The sequence below is a fragment of the Electrophorus electricus genome, chromosome 3, assembly GCF_041902795.1.
Source record: "Electrophorus electricus isolate QZ-2024a chromosome 3, ASM4190279v1, whole genome shotgun sequence".
Lineage (NCBI taxonomy): Eukaryota > Metazoa > Chordata > Actinopteri > Gymnotiformes > Gymnotidae > Electrophorus > Electrophorus electricus.
The window spans coordinates 1,414,582-1,438,471 of NC_137499.1; the positions used below are offsets into that span (position 1 = coordinate 1,414,582).

The following is a 23,890-nucleotide window of genomic DNA, read 5'->3' on the forward strand; positions in this document are numbered from 1 at the left end:
CATCTGTAAAAACCACAAACAAAGTCGTACACCGATGTATGGTTCATTGCAATAATCCAAGGGAGATTAAATGAGGGCATAAATAGCCTTCTCCAAATCCTGAGGATTAAGCAATTATTTCATTTTTGTAAATGACCTGAGCTGGTAGAACCTACTTTAGATTATTTATTTGCTTGTCAAACTTAAGGTCAGTGTCAAAAACCACACTAAGGGTCATGACCTGAGGTTTTACATATTCTGACAGTACACTCAGGATATTTCTTAAGATGTCACAAGGCTGTAATCGGTCAAAAATCATAAGATCAGATTTGTTTTCATTTAACTGGAGAAGGTTATTGGCCACCCAGAGTTTAACTTCAGCCAGACGCTTAAGTGAGTGCAGGTCAGTAGGCCTCAGTGGAAAATAGAGACATAACATATTTCAGAGCAGAGTATCATCTTCTTAAAAGTGAAACAAGATTTATACTTACTAACATTAGTACACAAAGGCAACAGATATACTGGGATGAGTACCAGCACTAATACTGAACCTTGAGGTACTCCATACCTGATAGTAATAACAGGAGAAATACAGGTTCCAACATTGTTATATAACATTTACGAGCAAAGATTGGACTTAAACCAGTTCAGCATTTTCAAGAAGCACCGTATGCTCAAGATGACTAATGAGAATGTCATGATCAACAGTTGAATACAGCACTGAAGTTCAAGAGGCAGAAGTTCACACTCTCGAGTCAGTGGCAAGTAGACTGAATAACTTGTTTAGTCAGGTGAGCCCATAATTGCGAAAAAACCACTTACTTACATATTATGTTGTACATGTATTTAATGCACATCATGCTCATTTTCTGAAACAAAACAGAACATATTTTGAGAGGAAGGGTACTTCTGAAAATTGTTCTATACTTGTGAGGTGTGCAAGTACTGAGATCATGCTTTTTGAGAAGCAGCTGCACAACAGCAGGTTTAAAATGTGCCGGGAACAGAGCCAGAGGTTAGGCAATTGTTTATTGTGGACATTAAACTAGGAGCTGTTATGTCCAACATCTCTTTCAGGAGATGAGGAGAGATAGCATCACAAGGAGAAACAGTAGGCTTTATGCAGAATAAAACCTATTAAAAACGAAAGGGAGATTGGCTCAAGTTGAGTAAAATTTTCAGAATATGATTACCTGTGTCAAGTAATAGGTGAGTGATTGTAATGACATTTACTCTTATAGGTTATACAGCTAGACTAATGAGCTCGGTGTTACGAAGTGGAAAAAAAACTGAGGCAAAAATAGATTTATAAAATAAGTCATCCGACCAAAGCTTGTTTGTGAAATGCTGATAATCCTATACGTAATTTGGCAACGTTTTAAAACAACAACAACAAAATCCTGGTCTTCCTGCTTTTCTGGATGTTATTCCGTCGTGCCAGCCGTCGTCTTCCACCCCGTGTTCACGTTCCTACGAACGACCGCTAGGTGTCGCTGTGAGAAAACCCCGCCGTGTTGCAGCGGCGCCTCGTCGCCGGCTGGTCGGACTCGGTCAATGTAGTTCATCTGTGACTCGAGGAAGCTGGTAATGAAAGACCCACTGCGAGGAAGCAGAAAATATTCAAGATAACTTGTCGGTAAAGAAGAAGCCAAAGTAAGTATAAAACGGCTTGTTTGGGTGATGACTGTTTCTTGTTTAGGAGGCACAGCCTCAAGAAGCGGGCCGTATTTCGGCGACCCCCCCCCCCCCCCTCTGTAAAGTGATAGGTGTATAATCTGGGGTGGACATTAGTTATCTAACAGTAACGTTATGCGTGTCGGTCAGTTGAGCAATAACCTGTCAAACGACAGCTTCAGCAAAACTCAGACCCAGCCGCAGTCTTACCGTCCAAAGTGACACGTCGCCGTATAGGGTGGCACCTTCATGACCAGCGCCGACCGGTACCGACAGCGTCGGGAAGAACGCGTAGGGTAATCGAGATGATGTGTTGAACGTTTTGTGAGCAGTTTGTGTTTGTTCATTCGTGCTCCAGATGTCATGGACGAAGAGGTTCCTCCTCAGCTGTCTGGTGCTGCTCGGCTCGGAGGCAGTGCCGATCAGTGTAGACAAAACTAAAGTCAAACTGCCAGAAGACACCACGCAGGCAACCCCGAGCGTGGTGAGTGAGTAAATAACCACAAACACACATTAACAGGTCACATTCACTAAAAACCACGAGCATGGGTTTTATACATCAGTCTTCTTCAACGTTTTGAAGGATACCGGACTGCATTATGACCGCTATCTCAGGGAAGTTATTGACTTCCTCGAGAAAGACCAGCATTTCAGAGAAAAGCTGCACAATACAGACATGGAGGACATAAAGGTACAAGAACGATGTTGTGATTGATGCAGACCTGCTCTGCCACATAATTTGATTGCTTAATTAGCTTTGTGATTTGACAAATTACACTGATGATCTGTCTGGTTATTAACTGACTGCAGCAAGGGAAGCTGGCCAAAGAACTAGATTTTGTCAGCCACCATGTAAGAACAAAGCTGGATGAATTAAAAAGGCAAGAAGTTAGTCGGCTGAGGACGCTGATCAAAGCCAAACAAGACATTGACGGAGGGAACGGTAAGAAAATTAATTGGATTAAATCACATACACAGTCCTGTTTTTATTAGTGCTGTAATGGATGTATTTGAATGGGTTTTTTTCTCTGATTATTACCATTACACTTAAAAAATGATTACTTCCTAGCTTTGCAACATCAGTATTTTCTGCATGAACGAGGCAGTTTAATAGATGGCTTGTGTTAGTGGTTCAAATAAAAGCCCTTTTAATGGACGGGGTTCTGTATCTACTCTTCCTCAGGCCAGACTGTAGACCACCAAGCATTGCTGAAGCAGTTCGAGTATCTGAACCACATGAACCCACACACTTTTGAGGTGGAGGATCTGGACCGACTCATTAAATCGGTATGTTGGTACTAGAGCTGAGTGATGTGATGGACGATGACATCGGGAACAATGATGATGACGTTGAATTTTAAATATATGGTCGCGGGAAAAAAAAAAAGCATTTATCTCCACTGCCTTGAATTCATTTCAGTACTGGAGCTATACCCTACATAGTACAAAATAAAAAGATTTCCGTCATCATATAGAGGAGATGCACCATCAATGAGGGTGTTAGTTCATCTTCTCTGTATGATGACACGCTCACTATCACGGGTTTGTTAGTGAGTGTGTGCAGGGTAGCCTCGTCACATCTTTTACTCTGTAGCAGAAGAGATGTTGGGACGCAGACAATCCAGCAGTGTTTTTTACCCTCTCCAGCTCAGCGTGAGGTTTGTTTTTTTTTGTCAGCTCACCCTGAACTAGGCTGACATACTCAAGGATTGGATGAATGAAGATCAGGTATATCTATTTTAAAACATCACACAGAAGACCAGCTCTTTTGGCATCACTGAGATAATGGACCCATAGTTCATGTGGGCATCCCAGGATAAACCAGATGATATCTGAACGGCAAGCAGGAGTGGGGCGACTTCTAACCTTTTGCCCAGAACTGATCTGAGATGGAGGATAGGGGATATTGACCTCTCTCCTAGCACTCTTTAGCAAGAAAGTGAGTCTAAATAAGGAGGGCAGGGTATCGCACCACACGTCTCAACATTGTGAGGTCTGTCTGCCATCGCTGATGGCCGATGGCGTCGTCTATCGTCTCAGCCCCAGTTGGTACTTGCTCTTCCACCCAGAGGCACATGCGGGGATCAATTATTTATATCACTGGTACAAATGTGACGAGAGGGAAGGCACAGTTCCACCTCACCTGCTGCGCCGAGAGCAGCTGACCTGTTCGCCCTGCGTGTCCGCTCGTGGGCACGCATGAACATGTATAGCAATGTCTGCATAGATACCCAACAAACAGCCTGTCTTATAGTATTGCAAAAATACTGCTTTGCTAATAGTGAGACTAATAAAAACCAATGGCTACTTAAGTTAGTTAACAAGCTAGCTTTTCAGAAAATGAGCATGCCGTATATGACATATATACAGCATAGTATGTTGTATTTTCTCCATTTTGTTTTTAACAAATAATGATTAATTAATGAAGTTCAATTTGTATTTGGCCCCGTCTATAAATAGTACCTACAACCTTACATTAAATGCTGCATAACAACAGTATAATTAGTCTACTGTTAAAATGGATCATCACCCTAAAGTTTAGTCTCTGTTCGATTGTCTGTAGAAATTAAACTTAGTGTTATATGGATGCCTGTACTCACCTGACATCTGCCACTAAATTGGGGGGGGGACTTGGCAACCCAGCAACAGTTCCACCTGTGGTGTGATTTGCACTTTGTCCAGGCTACAAGTGATCTGGAGAACTTTGACAAGGAGCGGCACGAGGAGTTTAAGAGGTACGAGATGATGAAGGAACACGAGCGGCGGGAGCACCTGAAGACGCTCGACGAGGACGGCAGGAAAAAGGAAGAGGAGCACTACGAGGAGATGAGGAAGAAGCATGCAGATCACCCAAAAGTCAACCATCCGGTAGGTTTGAGCATGGCTCCTGCCTTGAGAGGGGGAGATTCCCAGGAATGCTAAGCACTCTGCTTCTGTAGGGTAGTCAGGACCAGCTGAAAGAAGTCTGGGAGGAGGCAGACGGTCTCGACCCAGAAGACTTCGACCCCAAAACTTTCTTCAGCCTACATGGTAAGTCACTCACGGAGCCTGCCAAGATGCCTGCAAGCTCAGCTTAGCCTGAAACGAACAATAATTATAACTCAAACGTGTCGCTTGTCTGTTGTGCGTTGCAGATACAAACGGAGATGGTTTCTTTGATGAGCAGGAGCTGGAGGCTCTGTTTACTAAGGAGGTACATTAATAACACATTAGACACAAAGATGGCCTGACTGTTGTGGTTGTAATAGGCGTTGGAATTGTGTTGGTAGTTGGAGAAGCTCTACGATCCAACCAACGAGGAGGACGACATGGTGGAAATGGAGGAAGAGAGGCTGCGAATGAGAGAGCATGTCATGAATGAGGTAACAGAAAAACAGGAAATCAGTCTCCCTTCGGCAGGACGTACGTCGTAACTGCATGAATACCGGACACCCTTAGCAACGCTTGACTCAGCACAAATGTTTGTTTTTAAATGTCTCTCTGAAACAGGTCGATGCCAATAAAGACAGGCTGGTGTCCTTAGATGAGTTCTTGATTGCCACAAAAAAAAAGGAGTTTCTTGAACCAGACAGCTGGGAGGTGAGTGTCTTTGGAAAGACCGGGCAAAGAATGTCTTTGTGCGAACATGTAGGGAGCAGCAGGCACACGACGTTTGAGTAACGTTTCCCATCCGCCGGTGGTGTGTGCCAGCAGACGCTGGAGCAGAACCAGGCGTACACCGAGGAGGAGATGCGCGAGTTTGAGGAGCACCTAGCCAAGCAGGAGGAGGACCTGAGCGAGAAGGCCACCGAGTTGCAGAAACAGCGGGAGGAGCTGGAGAAACAGCAGGAGCAACTTAATGCGCAGAAAGTGGAGCTCCAACAGGTCAAAACCAAAATCTCCTTCCTGTGTGCACACCTCAACTAGACAGGCGTGTGCTGGCGACAAGCTGTAGCTCTGGGATGTGGGGAGTATTTCTCGGTGTGAAACTGTAAAAGGTCTCGTTTTTCTCTCCTTGCCAACAGGCTGTAGAACACATGGAGCGCTTAAAAATCCAGAATGCTCAACCTCCACCTCAAGTCCACGGTGAGACACCCTTTGCAGTTGGAGCCATGTGCTTCCACACAGTACAGAGCCTTCAATAATATAAATATTTAAAATTTGTTTCGGAATTACTACTGTTTCTACTGCAGTGGAAGGAGCTGCTGTTCCATTCGAGCTCGCGCCAGACCAGGCTCACCCCCCCAACCAACAATACGCAGTGCCCCTGGCTGAGAATGACCTTCCCCCCCAGGGTCTAAACCAGGGCCTCTCAGACCAGTCACATGACCGGCAACCCATGCCTGCTGGCGACCCCATCCCAGACCAAGGTGCTCCACAGGTGCCTTAGACAACACAGTGTGAGGGTGTTGGCTGTGAGAACAAAGCTACCACCAGCACACCAAACCAAACTTGAACTGTCCATACCTCTTCTCCAGTGTCTGGACAAGGGAGAGGACCACTATCCAAGTTCCGCCTGATGGTATTACAGATTCTCAGAGGCTGTTGCTCTCGCAGTGTTGTACGTTAGATGCAGAGATTACTGAATAAATTAAATAATTCTTTTTGTTTTATTTTCCCCCCTCATGTGGTTCATAATTTTGCCCATCTTTTTAAATTGTGATGTTTTGCACTTTGTTTCCAAGGAATACAAAAAGCCACTGTAAAAACACACACAAAAAAATGTGGTTTCAGAGGTAAATGTGGTAGTATTTTGCTAAATTTCAGGATGTTTCTTCTGGTCTGTTAACTAGGACTGCCCTGGAATTCAAACATGTGGCTTTTCAGCAAGCTAAATGTGCTGGCTTGCAGGGAGAACCAGGTATTTCAATAAACAATGCAATTTGTGAGAACTTTATTACTGCACTCATTTTGGAAGAGTTGCCTGCCTTTGCGGTAGAATAATGGTAAATTAACATTTAAAGAGCTATTTTTGCAGATACAGTTGAAGTGTCAGTCAGGACTTTAATCAAGGAAATAATGACAAATTTGGCCATCAAAACCAATAAAGCAGGTTTTGGCTGTCAAAGTGTTAAAAGCATTAATAAAGTATACAGATATTGACAATTCATAATTCTTATGGTAAAAAACAAAATCCCACAACAACAAACCTCATTGGCCAATCCCCTGACAACACACGATGACAGGTCCAGTAGATAAAATCTAGTCCTGGGTTAAGGTGGAACTTTGGAATTTTAATGTGCAATTTTCCCTGATGGCAGAGTAATCCAAGACCAGTCTTTTCTCAAAATTACACATGGAGCGCTTAAAAATCCAGCTAATACACAACAGCCGTGTCAAGCCGTAAACAGAGTGCCAAGAAATCCAAAGTTCATATTGCTGTAAATTCCTGTTTCAATTTATCTGCTACGTAAAGGGGACATTAGATTCCTTGAAATATATTAAAAACATTAAAGTAAGTGTTATTGTGAGGTGTACTATATCACTGAAGTATTTGCACAACATCAGTACCTTTTGTTTACATGTTACAACTGTTTTGGTTACACAGAACTTTGCATGCTTCTGTAAATTTTAAAATTGAGGCATTCCACTGGTAATTATTTTAGTGAAAGTGGCCCATTTTCTTGATACTTAGAGAAACAAACTATGTAACAGTTTTATCTCCGCACATTGGATGCTTTATGGGTAATACTGGGACCATCGTGACTGAGTTTGCAGAGAAATTGTTTGGAAATTTTGTAAGTTCTAAACTGTTTATCTGCAGCTAAATTGTAATTGTGCAATTAACCACAGTTACACTGCTATTCAAAAAAAGTGTAATTTTAAGGATCACTCATTCCGTCACACTGAACATGATGCATAAACTATAAACTAAATGGCAACAAAAAAAAATTACAATACAGTACATAGTTGATTCTTCACATTTGTTTAAACATTTCCTTTGGCTACTTTTGAATAAATCCTTGTCTATTCTGGTCCAAGGTAAACAAGCCCAAACACAAAGGCACAAACTCTCCTGCTGGAGAGATTTATGGCTATGCAACAGCATGTAACCGAGAAAAGAACTAAAAACATACAGTGCTGGATGTGCTATGGCTTCTATCATGTACCCCGAATATTTGTGTCCTTACTGGCTACGTGGACCAAGACCGCTGGAGTGGAGCTCAGGCTGCCACAGGCGAAGAGGGGAAGTGTGAAGTGAGAGTTGGTGAGCAAGCCTGAAGGTCCTGGGCTGGGGTTAGCTGCTCTGCTGAACAGCCACGACACCCATCCCTCTACCCGGCCTGTATGGACGTCCTGCAACCCACACAAATACAGCAGAGTCATCTCATTACGATCATACACTGCCATTTCGCCACTTGGTTATGCTTGGCTAAAACAGATCAGAATGACATGCACAGGATTTGAGATCTACTTACCTTGGCAATCTACTAAATACAGCTCATCTTAGTAAAGATGATTTTATAGTCTGAAAAACGGTCATTGGGGAAAAAAAGAAAAGAAAAGAAAAAAACTATAGCATATTTATATAAACATATTAAATGTAAACAAGGCAAACCTTAAAAAAAAAAAAAAAAAAGTCATTAAAACAGGTTTAACATTACAAAAATAGAGATGACATTTGCTTCCTTCTGTTGCTAATTCATTAAATAAGCGTCACAGTATGGTAGCAGAGATTACAGAACTTCTGCAGAACGACATTCACATCACAATCCAAGCACTGTTTAGCTGTTAAAGTTAGAACTCCCCCAGGAATAGATCATTGTGTACTTCAAAAGGAGACCAGAAAAACAAGTTACTTTTTTGTAAATTGTCAGAAATTTGAGATTAACATTCATTTGATGTGGTGTCTTTTTAGGCTAGATGGTACAAGAGTACAATCTTAGCAATTTAGTAGGAAAACCCTAAAGGATTACACCCCCAAGGAACGAACATGGGATCTGTGACATGGGCAACAGCAGCATTAGACACCTCAAGCCCTCACACTGAACACATGATTAACCTGACGGGGCAAGCAGGGCTCAGCAAAAAGGCAGGGAAGCGAAGAGCTTAGCCAGCCAATCAAAGCCTTTCTTAAGCCAGCACAACTGATCACCACACCGAGGCAGGTGTCAAGATCTGGGAGCAAGAAAAGCAAAAAAAAATAGCAGCAGACAAGCTGGTAATGCAACACGTCTTTATTGAAACATTCTCTCAAGAAGCAACATGAACATACAGAGGAAGGGCTAGGGGGATTTTTGATGAACAAAATGGGTGTGGGGGTGCGTGTGTGTGTGTGCACACACCGAGGGGCAGAAAGAGCAGGGCAAAAATAATAAAAAACAAAACAAAAACACTCCCATAGATTGGACCAACAGTGGCAGTCATTTTTTTGCATTTTATTTTATACAAAAAATAAATTAATGAAAATCTTTCAAGTTTACAGGAATATCTATTTGCTTTTAACACAACCTTGCTGAAAAATCACAACATTGACTGTTCCAGCTCTGTATGTGTCTCGGTAAAAGGTCTACGTATATTAATCTGTCAAAGCAGGCTTACTTTACCAAATAAGCCTTAAAATGAAAAAGAAAATAAAAATACCACTGATGTCAAAGAAATAAAGAGTAAAAACATGGTCAGGGGTTAACACATTCTCAGTAAATGAATGTTCAACATGGCCAGAGACACCAACGTTCCCAAAGCGTTTAGGGCCGCATTACTTGAGCATTACCTCGAGAGCTTCCCCTAGACCCCTGGGAGCCTCCTCTCTTGAAGCTTTGCTGATATCCTTCCTGTTTGGGAGGGGAAAACATGAATCAGACAGGCATGTCTGATGGCTTCTGCAGAGACTCATCTCTTCATTATACACTTGAATGATATAGGTGCGTGTGCCTATAGGATACTGAGCACCTTCACAAACAAAAATCCTTATATGGCCTTAATGGTGTCCTCAGATTCTGGTTCAGTATACCAGTATAAGAATTTTTTCCAACCCAAGCACTACTGTTGGTCCCTTTGGATACACGCGTCTGTTAATCCAAGGGTTACGTTTTTCATTTAACAATCACGCGGAACATCTGCGTTTAGACACTGATGGGATAAACTCACACGACCAGGCACATGGACCAAGGAACCACTTCAGCAGCGCACGTACAGGAGTAGGGTGCTTACCCGCTGGTAGGTGGGGCTGGAGTAGTCTCGCGGAGTGCTGAACTGGGTCTGTCCATACCCAGAGTTCGGAGAGTTGGGGAAGGGTGGGCGATAGCCGTCGTATCCACCTACAAACCAAACAAAACCATGTTACCAATCGTCTCTGTAATACACGGAGTCATTTGCCCTTCATGCAGTTACTGTGCGCACGGTGATGGCAGGGCGGCGCCCACCTCTGAAGCCGTTGGACGGGCCGCGGTAGCCGTTCATGGTGCCTCTGGTGCCGCGGGGCCCGGCGCGTGGCACTGCCCGGCTGCTGTAGAAGGACTGTGCTTGGCGGCCAAAGCCGGACGCCTGGCCCGAGGGCGGCTGGGCCATGGACTGGTGGCCTCCAGAGGATGAAATGCCTTGGTCTTGAGAATGGAACGCTCCAACAACTGACACACACACACACACACACACACACACACACACACACACAGACACCTGTAGCAGTTCTGCTGAGCACAGCACTTTGGGCTTTGTAGCAGAGTTTAAAAAAAAAAAAAAAAAGGGGGGGGGGGAGGGTTCACACTAGAGGTTTTGTCCAGACTCAGGGCCATTTGCTCTCAGAGGATTTGGGTCCCTGGACCACTCCTGGACTCAAACAGCTTTCACACTTGACCAATCTTTGGTCCTCCTGAAGTCAAAAGTCTGGAGTTCGAGAACTCTGTAGTGGTCTGCTGCGAATAGGGATGCTGACATCTCCTGGGACCAAGTGACCACTTAGATTTATCGTTACTCAGCTCTTCATGTCTCGTCTCTCAGGAAAAGGACTGAAGTGGGATTTGTAGGATTAGCACAAGGTGACTAAAGATCACGTCTCGCCTTTGTCTCATGAGTGAATGTACTGAGTGCATCACATGCCTCCCTCATACGAGAGGAGCCATTTATTTGCGTGTGGTCCTGTACAGTGAAACGCCATGTATCTAAAAACACTGTTCTGTGCTGCTTGAGTTTTTAGAGCACCAGAAGAGTGATATATGGAATTGCACAAGCCAATCCATGGTTCAGGTGGAGTTCCTCTGCGTGAAAGCAAATTAGCTATAACAAGCCAGCCCCTCCCCCAAACTAGCCCAAAAATCAGTACTGGGTGCAGACTCCAGTATTGGTGAAGAAACCGTCCGGGTGAGGCCTGGGTTCAGGCTGCGGCGTACCGGACTGCAGAGCTTCCTGTTGCAACTCCTGCTGCTCCACCAGATGGGAGGGCTGAGTGCTAAAGGCCTGTGGGTAACTGCTCTGGTACTGGCTGGACAGCTTCTGAGAGTCCATCTCATTGGAAGGAGGAACCGGGGCGTTCAGATTGAACACCTAGATGAGGCACGAACGAAGGACATTTATAAGTCAAACAGTTCCACACCAGTCACCTCTGCGTAATTATAGACACTGATGTTTGGAGCTATAGCTGTTGATCTTTGCGTTATATCCACTGCGTCTTTGTGCTGCAGTGGCCGGGGGGGGGGGGAGAGCCCTTATGAAAGTATGACAAAATCACCAAGAGAGAATCATGCACCAAACAGTCCCACATTGATGTGCAATGCCAGAGCTCACGAGAAGTTCACACCCTTCAGCCAAATAAAAACACAGACATGGAGAGATGGGTATGACCGCAGCATAGTGGGAGCTGGAGGCAGTCCGGTTGAGCCCTACCGTTTGCATGGACTGGAACGGTGCAGCGTTAACGTTGATGCCACTGTGGAGGGGTTTGGAAACGGACTGAAAGCCCTGAGGCTGAGAGGGGGCAGGCGCCGGCTCAGACGACAGGGCCATGGACACCTAGGGAACGGGCAACAGATCAAAACACGCATACGCCCACCCAGCCTGGAGATCCAGGTCTACAGAAACAGTCCTCAGTGCAGTACCAACAGCATGACAAGGCTACCTGGAGGGGGTCCATGGGTTCAGTGGGCGGGCGGGCATCAGAGCCATGGGACTGGTAGATTGGTGGTGTGGAGGAGTATGTGTCAGAGGGTGACACCATAGAAACCTAGCGAGAGCAAGAGAGAGAGAGTCTTCACAGGAGCATCTGACGTCAACGCTTGAGCCTGGCTCAAGCCCAAACACGGTCCAGTGTTTTGCGAACACTAAGCAATTCGTCCAGCCGACTGGCCACCGTGTCATCACACACCTGTTAGACGAGGAGCAGCTCCCAGCTACGACGTACCTGCGTGGGTTCCGCAAGAACAGGAACTGCACTGTGCTGGGGGAGTCTGGGTTCTGTGGGAGCTGACAAATATCACAGGTGAGCATCACACACAGTGTCAGTCATGCTATGGGTACAGAAGGAAAACGCTAGTTTACCTGGGGCGCAGACCATCTGTGCAGACTTCATGGGCTGCGCAGACACGATGGCGGGATCCAGGGGCTGTCCGTCAAACTCCAGCATCGAGTCCTGTAACACGCAAGCAAGGCCAGCACAGTCAAAGCAGACGCAGCGGATGGACGGGGCCAGCAGGCAAAACGAAGAGCTCAACCACGGCTGCTGACCTGCATGAAGTTGTAGGTGCCCTGCATCTGAGCCATCAGGTCCTGCACGGCCTGCTTCCGGACCAGCGGGTCAGCAGCAGAGGAGGGCGGGGGCAGCACGGGGTTGAGTGCTTGCGCCTCAGAGCTGACGAGGGCTGGGCTCACGGCCGGAGGAGGCACTGGCTGCTGAGAGAGGGAGCTCACAACCTGCGCACGCAACCCCACATACAGTCAGGGATGAGAACTGCCATCACTGGCAGGAAAGCAAAGCGATCAGGGACAAACCCAGCTTGTCGAGGCTAAAGGCTCACCTCTGCGCTGACGTCCCACTGCCCACTCTGGTCTTTGTCAGTGCCAGTGTAGGCGGCCTCTGGAATGAACTGCCGGTTTACAAACTGTGACCCCCGTAAAAAAAAATGAATAAAAATTGTGGACATTGGAAACAAGATTTTACCATGTGTGTGTGTGTGTGTGTGTGTGTGTGTGTGTGTGTGTAGGGGACCAAAGGCAGCAAAGCAGCCGTGGACAGGTAGGTTGAGCTGCAGCTCACCTCTGTGGCTTCCACCTCGATGGTCTCCGTGAACTCTTGAGTGACGGGCCCCACTGCAACGAGACGCAGACGTGAGCCTGGACCCCAGAGGAGCATGGGCGAGGAGCACTGCGTGAGCTGCAAACCAGACGGTCGTACCTGGCTCTGCGGGCTGCACTTCCACCTCCACAGTCTTGGCAGGAGCGGCCTGAGGCTCTACTTCCTCCTCCTCCTCCTCCTCCTCATCCTCGCACACCCCGTTCTGGTGCGTCTGTGTCCGGTCAAAGTACCCGCTCAGCAGGATCTTGTCCAAGGTCTCCTTCGTGGCTTTGTCTACAAAAACAGCATCAGTTGGCCTCGTCTTTGTGGGAGGAGCAGACACAGCGGCGTGGTCAGTATGACCAACAGCAGCGTGGCCCAGAGTTTCTGCTTCCCCTGCTTTCACAACGCTGATGAAGCAAAGGGCCTCCAGCAAGGCACTTGATGCGCACACACACACACACACAAAGATCAGTCACAGCACTTTCTCCACTCACGGCAGCCTGCCAGCTCCGTCTAAGCCCCAAGAGCCCGTTCCCCGGCTCCACACCAATGACTAAACCAGCAAAAGCACATAGAAAAACACTGTGCCAAAACAATGTAAAAAGTTGGGGTTTTTTTAATTATATGTACCTCTATCAAGTTAAATAAAGATAAGAAAACAGTATAAAGCAATTATAGATAACCTTCACAGTGTTATAGAACCACACTTAAGCCAGTCTCAAAAAGTTCCCCGTATGCATAGACTTAGAAAAAAAAACAAACAAACAAAAAATGCGTCATCAGTATCCAGCCCTCTGGACATAAAGATTAGTAATTTGTCCAGCAAAAAAATGTCAACTCATTTTTGAATGCAGCTGACACTAGAAGACCAGGGAAGAGGAGCACAACTACAGCAGAAAGGGTTATGGGGCGAGTCACAGCCTAGCCTAACTTGCCCCAGTGCCCAAGTGCTGTCTTGGGTCAGCGGGGTCAGAAGGAGCACACAGCTGCCCCACGGGTAGCCAAGCTCGGGGATCAAGAAGGCTGAGCATTGCTACTCGGGGAGTGGCCTTCTGACAGACGGCATCCAATAACAAGGAACACAAATGACCGATGCGGCATAGTTACCACAGCACCTGTGCTACAGCGTGCAATATGGGATGCAGCTCACATGTGCTTCCTGCCACAGCTTTCTCTCTTCCTTCCAGGAGTTCCCACAAATGCGCAGACGCCTCCTCAAACTGATCAGTTAACCTAAAACAGTGCAACGTGTGAGCATCTCCGCTAAAACAAAACTGACATCATGTGAAAGATGGGGGGGGGGGCTTTTGTAGACAGTACCTCACACTGGGGTCTCGCTCGGGGCCGACCAGCTTGTAGAACTCGTCCAGGCCACTGAGCTCAGCCTCGGTGAGCAGAGGGCCGTCGCCGCTGCTGCCCACCACCTGCCTGAGCTCCTGCCTCACGCGCTCCTCGCCCAGCCGGTCCAGCACGTACTGCAACTCCAGCACAGCCTTCAGCCGCCGCCGCTCCTCCTCCTCTCGCCTCAGGTGCTCCCGCCGCGCCGCCTTCTTCACCGCCTTCTGGATCTGTGACACGGGAGGGGCGGGGTCAGCCAGATAAACGCTCCTCCCACACAGACCAAAGCAAAGTAAGCACAACTGGAGAAAAAGGAGGGGCTGGGAAAGGCCTCGTGTTGTAGACCAGCGTGCTGACCTCGAGATTCAAAGAAGTGAAGTTCTTGAGCAGCTCTCGAGCAAACTCAAGGTTGTGCGATACCTCCTGTGCTTTGGACAAGGCCTCCTACAGACATGAAACAAAGATCAGAACAGAAACACATCGCATGGACTCCACATATGCCAATAAGACACCCGATCTTTCTATAAGCCAACACTAAATATATTGTGCCGTCTGTAATTGATTCAAACACTGGATTTAAAACGAAACGAGAGCTATGAGGATGACCGTGAAAGTGCGAAATGTTGGCTCTGATTGGAAGGCTTATGGGTCCATATAGGGGCGAGACGTGCAGGGCTTGCAGAACATTTTACAATTGTGTGTGACACAAACGTAAGTGACCAACTGACTGCTGAGTTGGTTTCCCCTGAGAGCTATTGCTGAAGTACGAGTCTTGCACACCAAAGCTAAGAAAAGCCAACGAGTGTTGATTGTAGATGTGGCATTTGCATGCCAAGTTTCCCCCAAAGCTGTCTCAGCAGGAACTCCAAAGAAGCATCAGTGCATATTTTAAAAAAATAAATAAATAAAATTTTCCACTTGCCCCAAATGCAGCATGTCAGCCAAGAATTTTTCCTACAACACCAACGCAGCTATAAAGGAAGGGATGCTTAAAACCAGTTAGTGCATTGAAAACTAGAGGAAATGGCTTCCGAAAACTCCCCCCGAACATAAAACAGAATGTCAATATGCAATCAGCAAGCCTTAGATTATGTAACCCCATTTTAGGCGCATCATTTCTTATGTGGCCATCAAGTTTCTTGATGCCTACGGTAGCCCTACAGCCCCAGTTCAAAAACAAAGAAGCTAATTTTGGACCCAAAACATGTCATGGCTGACTACATCCAAGGTAAAAGGGAAAAACGGTACACTTTACACTTTTCACCACACCTTTTAGGAAGCTTTTAACCGTCTTAGCAACCCATGAAACACCAATGTATTAATTAAGCATACAATCATGACCAAATGGGAATTCAGGCTCCTCAAAAGCCTCACAGTATGAAGACACGCGCATTAAATGTTGCATGTCATTTTGAAAACTCCACCTAACTTATGACCTCTCACTACGATGCTTTGAACTGGTGAACTGGCAGGCCATGAATAAAACCTGGCCTGCAAGCAAGTGTCAAACTAGCATAGAGAGAAGAATACAGAAGACCTGCCATACCAAGCAACGTTATTGGAATTTCTCAACCTTCCTCTGAAATCTAGACATCATATTAAATTATAGCCAACACTGTTCTTTAACCTCATTTCAAATTCAAAAGTGCTGGACGAGAGCAGTAGACTATAAAATAAGTCTCTTAGACTCATAGTAGGTCTGCAGTATTTAGTTAAAAATCGCAGTCTAGATTACTTGTGAAGAGTACAATGACACCCAATCACCTTTTAGACCATTTAAAGTGCTCGTTTTTACAATCACTGCAACAGTGCCATCCTTTCTGGAGTAGACCAGCTCCTAACCAAAAGGACTACCAGGGCCCTTTTCAACAGGACACTGCAGGGTCTCAATCTTAAAATGGACTACGCAGCTGCCTGCATAGCTAATTACCTACAAATCTACATAACAGCGCTAAAAACTGCCCATGTTCTTGTACACACCAACTGATCCTGATTTAGGTGTTCTCCTTTGCTCTTCCTTGTCTTGTAGTCTTCCAGCTTGCTCTAAAAATAAGAAACACTTAGGTTAACCGTCAGGAAAAGAATTGCCTGCGTGCTGTTAATACAACAGATTACTCAGCACAGTTTACATGGTTGAGGGCGGGTGGGACAATGTGTAGGAAATACTAGCTACCGGCATGTGTCCTATAATAAAGAAATAAACACAGATACAAATTCCACTGCAAGTTCAGGAGCAGACAGCCACACTTCAAGTCTAAGCACATGCACCAATAACCCCAATGTGGAGTTCAGAGGAGCAAACTGTCAATTAGTCCAGCATTTTCCAGACAGTGTGCTGCAAGAACAGGTGGTAGGTACCGTAGAAAACTGATCTGATTCATTCCGAAAGATTTGATCTAAAGTCAACATCTACAAAGTCTTGAGAACCAAAATCAAGTGGTCACCCAATGGGCATGCATGTCATGAAAAATGTGCCATACATAAAGATAAAGTTGGGAAACCAGACTAGCCTGTCCAACAGTTTCGAGTTCTACAGCGTGAAAACTACCTTTCTCTTTTCCATGTTTCGGACCTTCTTCTCAATGATGCTAAGAACTTGCTTCAAGGCCTCAGATGGAGCTCCTGCCGTCTGAGCAGAACCCAGCTCTGGACTGGAGGACTGCAAAGCATAGTCGCCAACGTTCGCAGATGGCATCTGTACACAAACAGACACAAAATAAAACTGGAGCACACATTCAAAGTTGTAGCGGACCTAGACAACTAAAGGACGGGATATTTTGTGCGCAACGTAAGGACATCGCTTAAATTAATAACGGTCTTTCATTTCTAACGTTCACCTGAGCTAGATCGGTGTCAACATAGGAAAGTTAAACAGTCGAAATATTTCTGTTTATTTATTTACTTACAACCAAGGCCGCTACAAAACAGTTTTCCCTAGAAAAAGGGGTGAACGAAAACAAAAGGACAGGCCAGACCCAAGAGAAACCAGAGCACAACTTTTAGAGGTTTTTAGTGAAGACAGCAGTGTGTTGTGGAACAAACAGTGTTATTCCAACTCAAACCCAAGACTCTGAGGTTGACCACCTAGCTAGTCCCCTCTTACAGCCCGCCGTCCTCCAAACGGACCGAACCCCACACACACAGCCCAACTCCGCAACAGGACCAGACCTCTGAGAGAGGCCGTCCCGGATCCGCCAACAGAACTGCCCTCATTACACAGCATTAGTTCTCCGGGTTAAATGTGGTTACATGTGGAGAAATGTGGTTAGCTCTTATACCGAGACACCAAAACTGTTTTTTTTTCTTTTTCGAACCAGCAGTCAGCTGGATTTCCGTCCCTATTCGGAGCTGGACACGAGCGCAGCGACCCCCACCCGGTCCTTTCTTCTGGGGAACTAGCATTAGCATTAGCCGCTAACCTGCTAACGCCTCAGAGCTCGGTACACTTACAGCTAATCCATCTGCCTTAAGTCGGATATTACTAACTACACAACGTGGACGCGACAACAGTCGCAGCGTGCAGAAATATTTTTTTTAATATAAATGTAATGACTTTAAGAAGCGAGGCAGAAGAATTCGTCAGTCATCGTAGCTAGCAGCGATGCTAACGCTAACATCCTGCTATCTTGCGTGAACTTCAAACACAGCCGCACGACGTACCCGTCGTTTATCAGCGCGCTGCTCGGACTGTCTTACCTTCACGTTCGGTACTGAAAGAGATGTCAAAAGCTCTGTGTTTACTGTCGTGTTCGGCAACCAATCTCCCTCCAGCCCCGCACCCTCCCGGTAACTACAAACTCGCAAACTACGATCTGAGAATTTATATGGCTGAAAGGACCCGCGGGGTTGCTCGCGCTGCGCCTGCGTCCATGACAGGACCTGTGGGGTGACCGCTCTGCGCCTGTGGTCATATCACGAGAAAGGGCATTGTATATTTTTATGGCTCCGTCAATGAATACGAAATCGTATATAGCTGAACTTTTAAAATAGCAACGAAGTTATCGTGCCCTCTTTTCCAATACATTTTTAAAAATACTTTAAAACAAATTTCATCATTTTTGCGGGTGCACAGAAGCAATGACATTCACTGGGAAATAAAAAGAAAACTACATATATCTGCCACTTTATATCAGGCCATATGCTCTAAGAACTATAGCCAGGTTAAGTTATTTGCATGACAGCTATGCTACGACACTACAATAAAGATGGGGGTATTCAAAGGTCCAGAAGAAACACAGCCCTTTGTTCATAGTCAGTGCCATTGTTTCACACGATTTCTGAATATTTATCTTAAATTCCATTGTTTTATGTAGCTGAAATAGTTGAAGACCTTGACAGGCTTTTGACATATTGCTTTAGCATAGACCACCGAACGTCAGTCTCAGTCGGTCACATCCCTGTCCAACCTTATCACTAACCCCCTGCCTGTCCCATCTTCTAATCGCTAGTCTCCAGCGTTTTCTGGAATTGCTTCCTGACTCTGAAATCCCCAACTCCCCCAATCAGACTATCCAGATCTCTTTCTACATTTAAATTTAAACTAAAAACTCATCTTTTTCCCCCTCTTGCATGCAATCTGTCCCAAACCTAGTTTGTTCCATTAATTTTCCTACTGTATCTCTCCTAAGATTATTCTGCCTGTTCTGTTTATTTACTTCTGTATTCTTGGCCTGTATCTGCACTGGTTTGCATAATTTGTTATGCTTTGTGCTGTGTTTATTTTGTGACATTCTCTGTTAAACCTTGGAAGAGTCTGGGTTATTGGAAAGTACAATATAAATCTTATATCTTATTTTTATATATGAAAAAGACTAAGTCACTCCATTATGTTGACGGTCTCTCCTTTTTAATTAAATGAAACCAATCTGCACTGAAAAGTCTATATTCAGAAAGTCACAGAGTTTTCTACATAGCTGAGACCTGGCCCTATGTTAGTGCAGACATACACCCCCAGATGTCAGGTCTGTGTTTCTATATCCTAACTTCTAATAATAGTTCATTGGCTTTTTATTCTTCAGAGTACTAAAACTACTGGTAGACAGATATGTCTTCATCCACATGTAGTACAGTAGCACAGAGAGAGCTGAGTCATAGCTCGTTTATATCAATAACAAAGGTCAAAGTGTAAAACACAGGACACAGACAGCGTACTTTTCTTCTACTTTAGGACACAAATTGTCTTCTGTAGTTTAACTATCAGCAAATAGAGACTTGGTAAAATGAAGAGCACCACAACAAGTTTGTTTAACTCAAAGTACTCTTTTTTGTTTAATGCTATACGTATGGAAGATAATTATGGCATAATTATCATAACCTTTAAAAAATTGTGTAGATGTAGACATGTTTTGAATGCATACACCAAACATACAAGTTTTAATATTGGTAGACATATACTTAAGACATTTTTTTTAAATATTTCTATTCTTTCCTGACAGTTTGGGACAAAACAAAAGCTGTTACAAATTTTCTCCACTGGAGGGCAGTAGAGGACTGATTGTTCATGAAAAGCCATGTCAGCGTCACTACATAACGTATGCTTGCTGTTTTGAGGCTTTTAATATGAGTCATCCAGCGTGAACTTGATTCAGTATAGAACTATGTGGCTTATTTCACTCTCAGTAGGCGACTCTCGGTAATAATAAAATATCATATATCTGTCAACATAGAGATAATACAATTTCCAAGCCCCACAGTATTCTATCCTCTTCAGAAGCACCAGTTTTAAAAGTATATTATTAGTAGCTGTTTTACTGAAATCCCTACATTTGGTGTAATTCTGTGGGAGTAATATCAAATATCAAAATTAATGACTTGTTTGATATATTGTTATACTGCCGTTCACGATTCAGTATGTTGGTTGCCCACAGGCAAAGTTGCCCCACCATTTAAACTGCCTCAGTCTCACCGCAGTATGGAACGGTAAGAGACCCCCTTTGCCTGAGGAGTGTGGAATTTATTCTCATTGACAGGGAGGGGATCACTTCATTTTCTCAGCCCTTGAACGCCTTAAGAGAAACGACACAACCCCCCCCCCCCCCCCCCCCCCCCAAAAAAAGCGCCTCTGGTGCATGCGTGGCGCTTCACGGGCCCTCTGTGGGATGACGGACGTCTTTCATGTGGCCCTCTGTTCTCTCTTCTGGGTCACTGCTTCATCAGTCAAGCAGGCTGTCACCGCAACGCCTCGGTCTCCCACCTCGCATAGCGCCATAACCCGTCTGCTTCTGCACATGCTGCGATGTTGTTATGGAGATGATATTTTCAGGGGTTGTGTGATGGATCTATATCACTCAGAGGCAAAGGATTCAAAAATACAAAAAAAACAACAACAACAAAAATACCAAACAAACAAAAAAACACCTTCTTTCCTTTCTCAGTAATGTCGAATATAAGTTGGGGATTCTGGACACAGTGATGTGGATAGCTACGATGCATCCATCTCTTTGACAGAATTTAAGGCCACTGGTCAACCAGAACCAGCAGACTAGAAATAACCTCTCACACTGTTGCACACTTTATTGTATGCTGGGTGTACTGTATTAAATACAGATATTTTTCCTGGGCAAACAACCGAGCCCACATGGTGTTCAGCGGCTTAAACTGTCTTTTTCAGAAAGTGTGGGTGGTTTTGGTAAATCCTCTCAGTCGCTCCCTTGTCTTCCATTCCTGCGTGTGGAGAATATTCGGCAGCCCACGGCTTTTATGGCACAGGCGCACCATCGACCTCTAACCACAGTGAGTTCCGCCATATCCACTACGAGACGGTCATACCAGCCAAGCCCCGTCATGTCAGCACTAAAGATTCCCCACGAACATCTCAGCCGACGGGTGTCTCATCGTGACTGCGTCGCAGCGGGTCTGAGGCGTCGCATGGCCCTTCTACGCCCCAGTGATTTATAGCTTTGTTATTCTTCAGTGTGGCTGGGATTTGGCGAGTCACTTCATACGGCAACGTCTCTGGAATAGATGGCCTGAGATACAAGGAAATGTGTGTGGGATATGCTGCTTTTCGTTGACATTCCTCGTTATTTATGAGCAAAATGTACACGTTAAATTAAAAGGAGTAAAATACACACACACACACACACACACACACACACACAATTTCACTGTGGATGTGCATTATGGTATGTTAATTTGATGTATTGACACATCTGGGTACAAGAGTCCATGGAATGAACAGTCAGCATAACTGATAAAGATAAATATCTCGCAAATAAGTGCAAAACCATTTAAATTATCCGCTGGAATTTACAAGGCCGCAGGGAGGAGGGAGCACAGCGAGGCTCATTTCAGATGAGATATAGGCCATTTATTCAAGGCTTTCAGTCAACACTACGCGCAGTAACGTTACCACCCGTATGGGAGCCTTCAGACGAGTGCGGCGGCCTCGGCGCTCCAAACCTCCGTTCCTCTGCAGACCTCCTTTGCTTTCTTCATGCCAGTCGGCAGAAGAGCCTCCCCGTCAATACTGGGACGCCTCTGAAAACTATAATTGCATCCATGGCTGCCATGTATTGGGTTTGCGTGTGAGGTCCCAGAAAATCTGTCGTAATCCAGAGTGGGAGACATGGCGCTAACTGACACAAATAAATGGTTAGCGTTTGGACTGTGAAAGGATCCCGACCACATGAGAGACTGATGTTGTTTGTCTCTGTGAATAGCGGAGGGGGCCAAAAGAGGAAAGAAAGGATACGAAAAAGAAGAAACGCAAAGACGGCGGAGTTGCCGACGCCTCTCCGAGTCGGTGTCTCGCTCATAAGACTCAAAGATGGCTCAGAAATCTGTAGCAGCACGTGGACATGCGCAACAACACACGGACGAGCTCACAGCATGAGAGAGAGAGAGAGAGAGAGAGAGAGAGAGAGAGAGAGAGAGATATGGCATGAGTGGGAACAGTAACAGAGAGAGAGAGAGAGAGAGAGAGAGAGAGAGAGAGAGAGAGAGCGAGAGAGAGAGAGAGAGATATGGCATGAGTGGGAACAGTAACAGAGAGAGAGAGAGAGAGAGAGAGAGAGAGAGAGAGAGAGAGAGAGAGAGAGAGAGAGAGAGAGAGAGAGAGATATGGCATGAGTGGGAACAGTAACAGAGAGAGAGAGAGAGAGAGAGAGAGAGAGAGAGAGAGCGAGAGAGAGAGAGAGAGATATGGCATGAGTGGGAACAGTAACAGAGAGAGAGAGAGAGAGAGAGAGAGAGAGAGAGAGAGAGAGAGAGAGAGAGAGAGAGAGAGAGAGAGAATGGCATGAGAGGGAACAGTAACTGTGGGCTCGTACTGGGCACACTCAGGGGCTGTGGATATCCGTGCAGGTCCTCTTGGAGCAGAGAAGAGCAGAGCAGAGGGACCGTGTTGTGTGTCTCCAGCCAGCACGTTCTGGCTGCCTCTTTGACGCTTTGACAGTGGCTTCGCGTTGGTGCCTTAATGCCTTTATATATGAAGCAGAAACCCTGACTTGTATCTGAACACAATAGCAAGTGCACAGGCCAAACATAAATCAACTCCAACGCCCCCCCCCATCTCCGGGGTTCATCAAGTATATATATAAACCCATGTGAGTGGTTTTAGTCTTAGCAACCTGAATATAAACAGAACAGAAAGCCCTAATGAACGATGAGAGAGCGGTCTGGTTTTAATCTCTCAGTAATATCAGACGTATCAAAGAGTCCAGGCTGACTCAGTGTAGTACCGTGCACATTAAAACAAAGAAGTTTGTTGTAGTGACAGTTAATTACTGCTCACTAGCACACTGAAGACTTTCCTGAGGAAGAGTGACTGACGGGCAAGCGAATGAACAGACTTGCCACAGGAAGGGCAGTGCTATCTCCGAACAGTAGATGGCGCTAATCTCTCTCAAAACAGGACAGCACGACGGAATGACCATCGCCCGACAGATGAGCTGGGCAGACTGGAGATTTAGGCAGTTATCTATGGGGCCGCACAGACAACGCAAAGGAGTGGTGGGCCCTAATACAGAAACATGGTCGAGCGATGATACAAACTAAAAAAAAAGCGCAGGGATCTTTTTAAAGATCTTTTAAAATTGAAAGTAACTGCTCCTTTTTCACAAGGACAGCCCATTCAGCAACTAGAGCCATAGTTGCAGCAGATTAAAAGACTTATGTAACTAACTGGAAAACTTGAACCGGGAACACTGTATTAATCCACTGTACCACATCAACCCTTCTGTCACGCGGCCTTTGTGCTCTCAAGAGTCTGTGAGATTCACGCTCATTTATTTTTATCTAGACAGAGGGACAGAACAAGAACCAGAGGACGTGGGCTGACTGAGGACCCAGAGCAGTGGAAACGCGCTACCTGCCCGTCCGCATGTGGTCTGCTGTCGCTGGCGACCGGTGGCCTGGAGTCTCTGCAGAGATCCGTTCCATTTCACACCTCAGCAGAGCTGCTGGCGTTTGTCCCCCGAGCACGGAGGGGAGGAGCGGGAGCTTTGTGGTACAGGCCAGGCTGGGATCGGCCCTCAGATGTGGGCCGCTGAGTAATGGCCATACATCCCTCCGCACTCCTCTGCCTGCACACTCGGTGCGTATTAAAGACGTGCAGTGGATTTATTGGTTGAAAAACCACAGGGGCCCCACAAACACTTCAGCCAAAGCCCCTCTCCTGCTGCACTGCAGACCTGCACTGGAATTCACTAGCTGCCCCCCTCCAGATCCCCTCCCTCCCTCTCTCTCTCTCTCTCTCTCTCTCTCTCTCTC

The 23,890-nt window shown here is 45.7% G+C and overlaps 2 protein-coding genes across 5 annotated transcripts; one reads left to right on the forward strand and one right to left on the reverse strand.

Moving 5' to 3' along the window:
• Nucleotides 1–1,486: 1,486 nt before the first annotated feature.
• On the forward strand, nt 1,487–6,524 carry nucb2a (nucleobindin 2a). Of its 2 annotated transcripts, none has more exons than XM_027007420.3 (13): nt 1,487–1,632; nt 2,012–2,137; nt 2,237–2,344; nt 2,464–2,596; nt 2,837–2,940; nt 4,336–4,521; nt 4,593–4,683; nt 4,788–4,846; nt 4,923–5,015; nt 5,143–5,232; nt 5,344–5,517; nt 5,658–5,718; nt 5,826–6,524. In XM_027007420.3, the coding sequence occupies exons 2-13, from the start codon at nt 2,012–2,014 to the stop codon at nt 6,020–6,022; spliced, it is 1,422 nt and encodes a 473-aa protein (XP_026863221.2). In that variant the 5' UTR covers nt 1,487–1,632; the 3' UTR covers nt 6,023–6,524. The 2 variants fall into 2 exon arrangements, with proteins under 2 accessions (XP_026863221.2, XP_026863222.2); XM_027007421.3 differs by having other exon boundaries at nt 1,488–1,632; nt 5,347–5,517.
• caprin1a (cell cycle associated protein 1a) lies at nt 6,505–18,016 on the reverse strand. 3 transcript variants are annotated; one of them, XR_014121493.1, is made up of 19 exons: nt 17,876–18,016; nt 16,728–16,874; nt 16,160–16,222; nt 14,537–14,623; nt 14,162–14,409; nt 13,992–14,074; nt 12,959–13,132; nt 12,821–12,873; nt 12,582–12,665; nt 12,292–12,477; nt 12,106–12,196; nt 11,969–12,030; nt 11,687–11,791; nt 11,455–11,580; nt 10,962–11,115; nt 9,999–10,202; nt 9,787–9,893; nt 8,052–9,407; nt 6,505–7,929 (listed from the first exon to the last, which is right to left on the reverse strand). XR_014121493.1 is itself a non-coding variant. In XM_035523910.2 (19 exons), the coding sequence occupies exons 2-19, from the start codon at nt 16,872–16,874 to the stop codon at nt 7,871–7,873; spliced, it is 2,094 nt and encodes a 697-aa protein (XP_035379803.1). In that variant the 5' UTR covers nt 17,876–18,016; the 3' UTR covers nt 6,505–7,870. The 3 variants fall into 3 exon arrangements, 2 of the variants coding, with proteins under 2 accessions (XP_035379803.1, XP_081565104.1); XM_035523910.2 differs by having other exon boundaries at nt 9,347–9,407; XM_081708978.1 differs by lacking the exons at nt 6,505–7,929; nt 8,052–9,407; nt 10,962–11,115.
• Between the last annotated feature and the right edge of the window lie 5,874 nt (nt 18,017–23,890).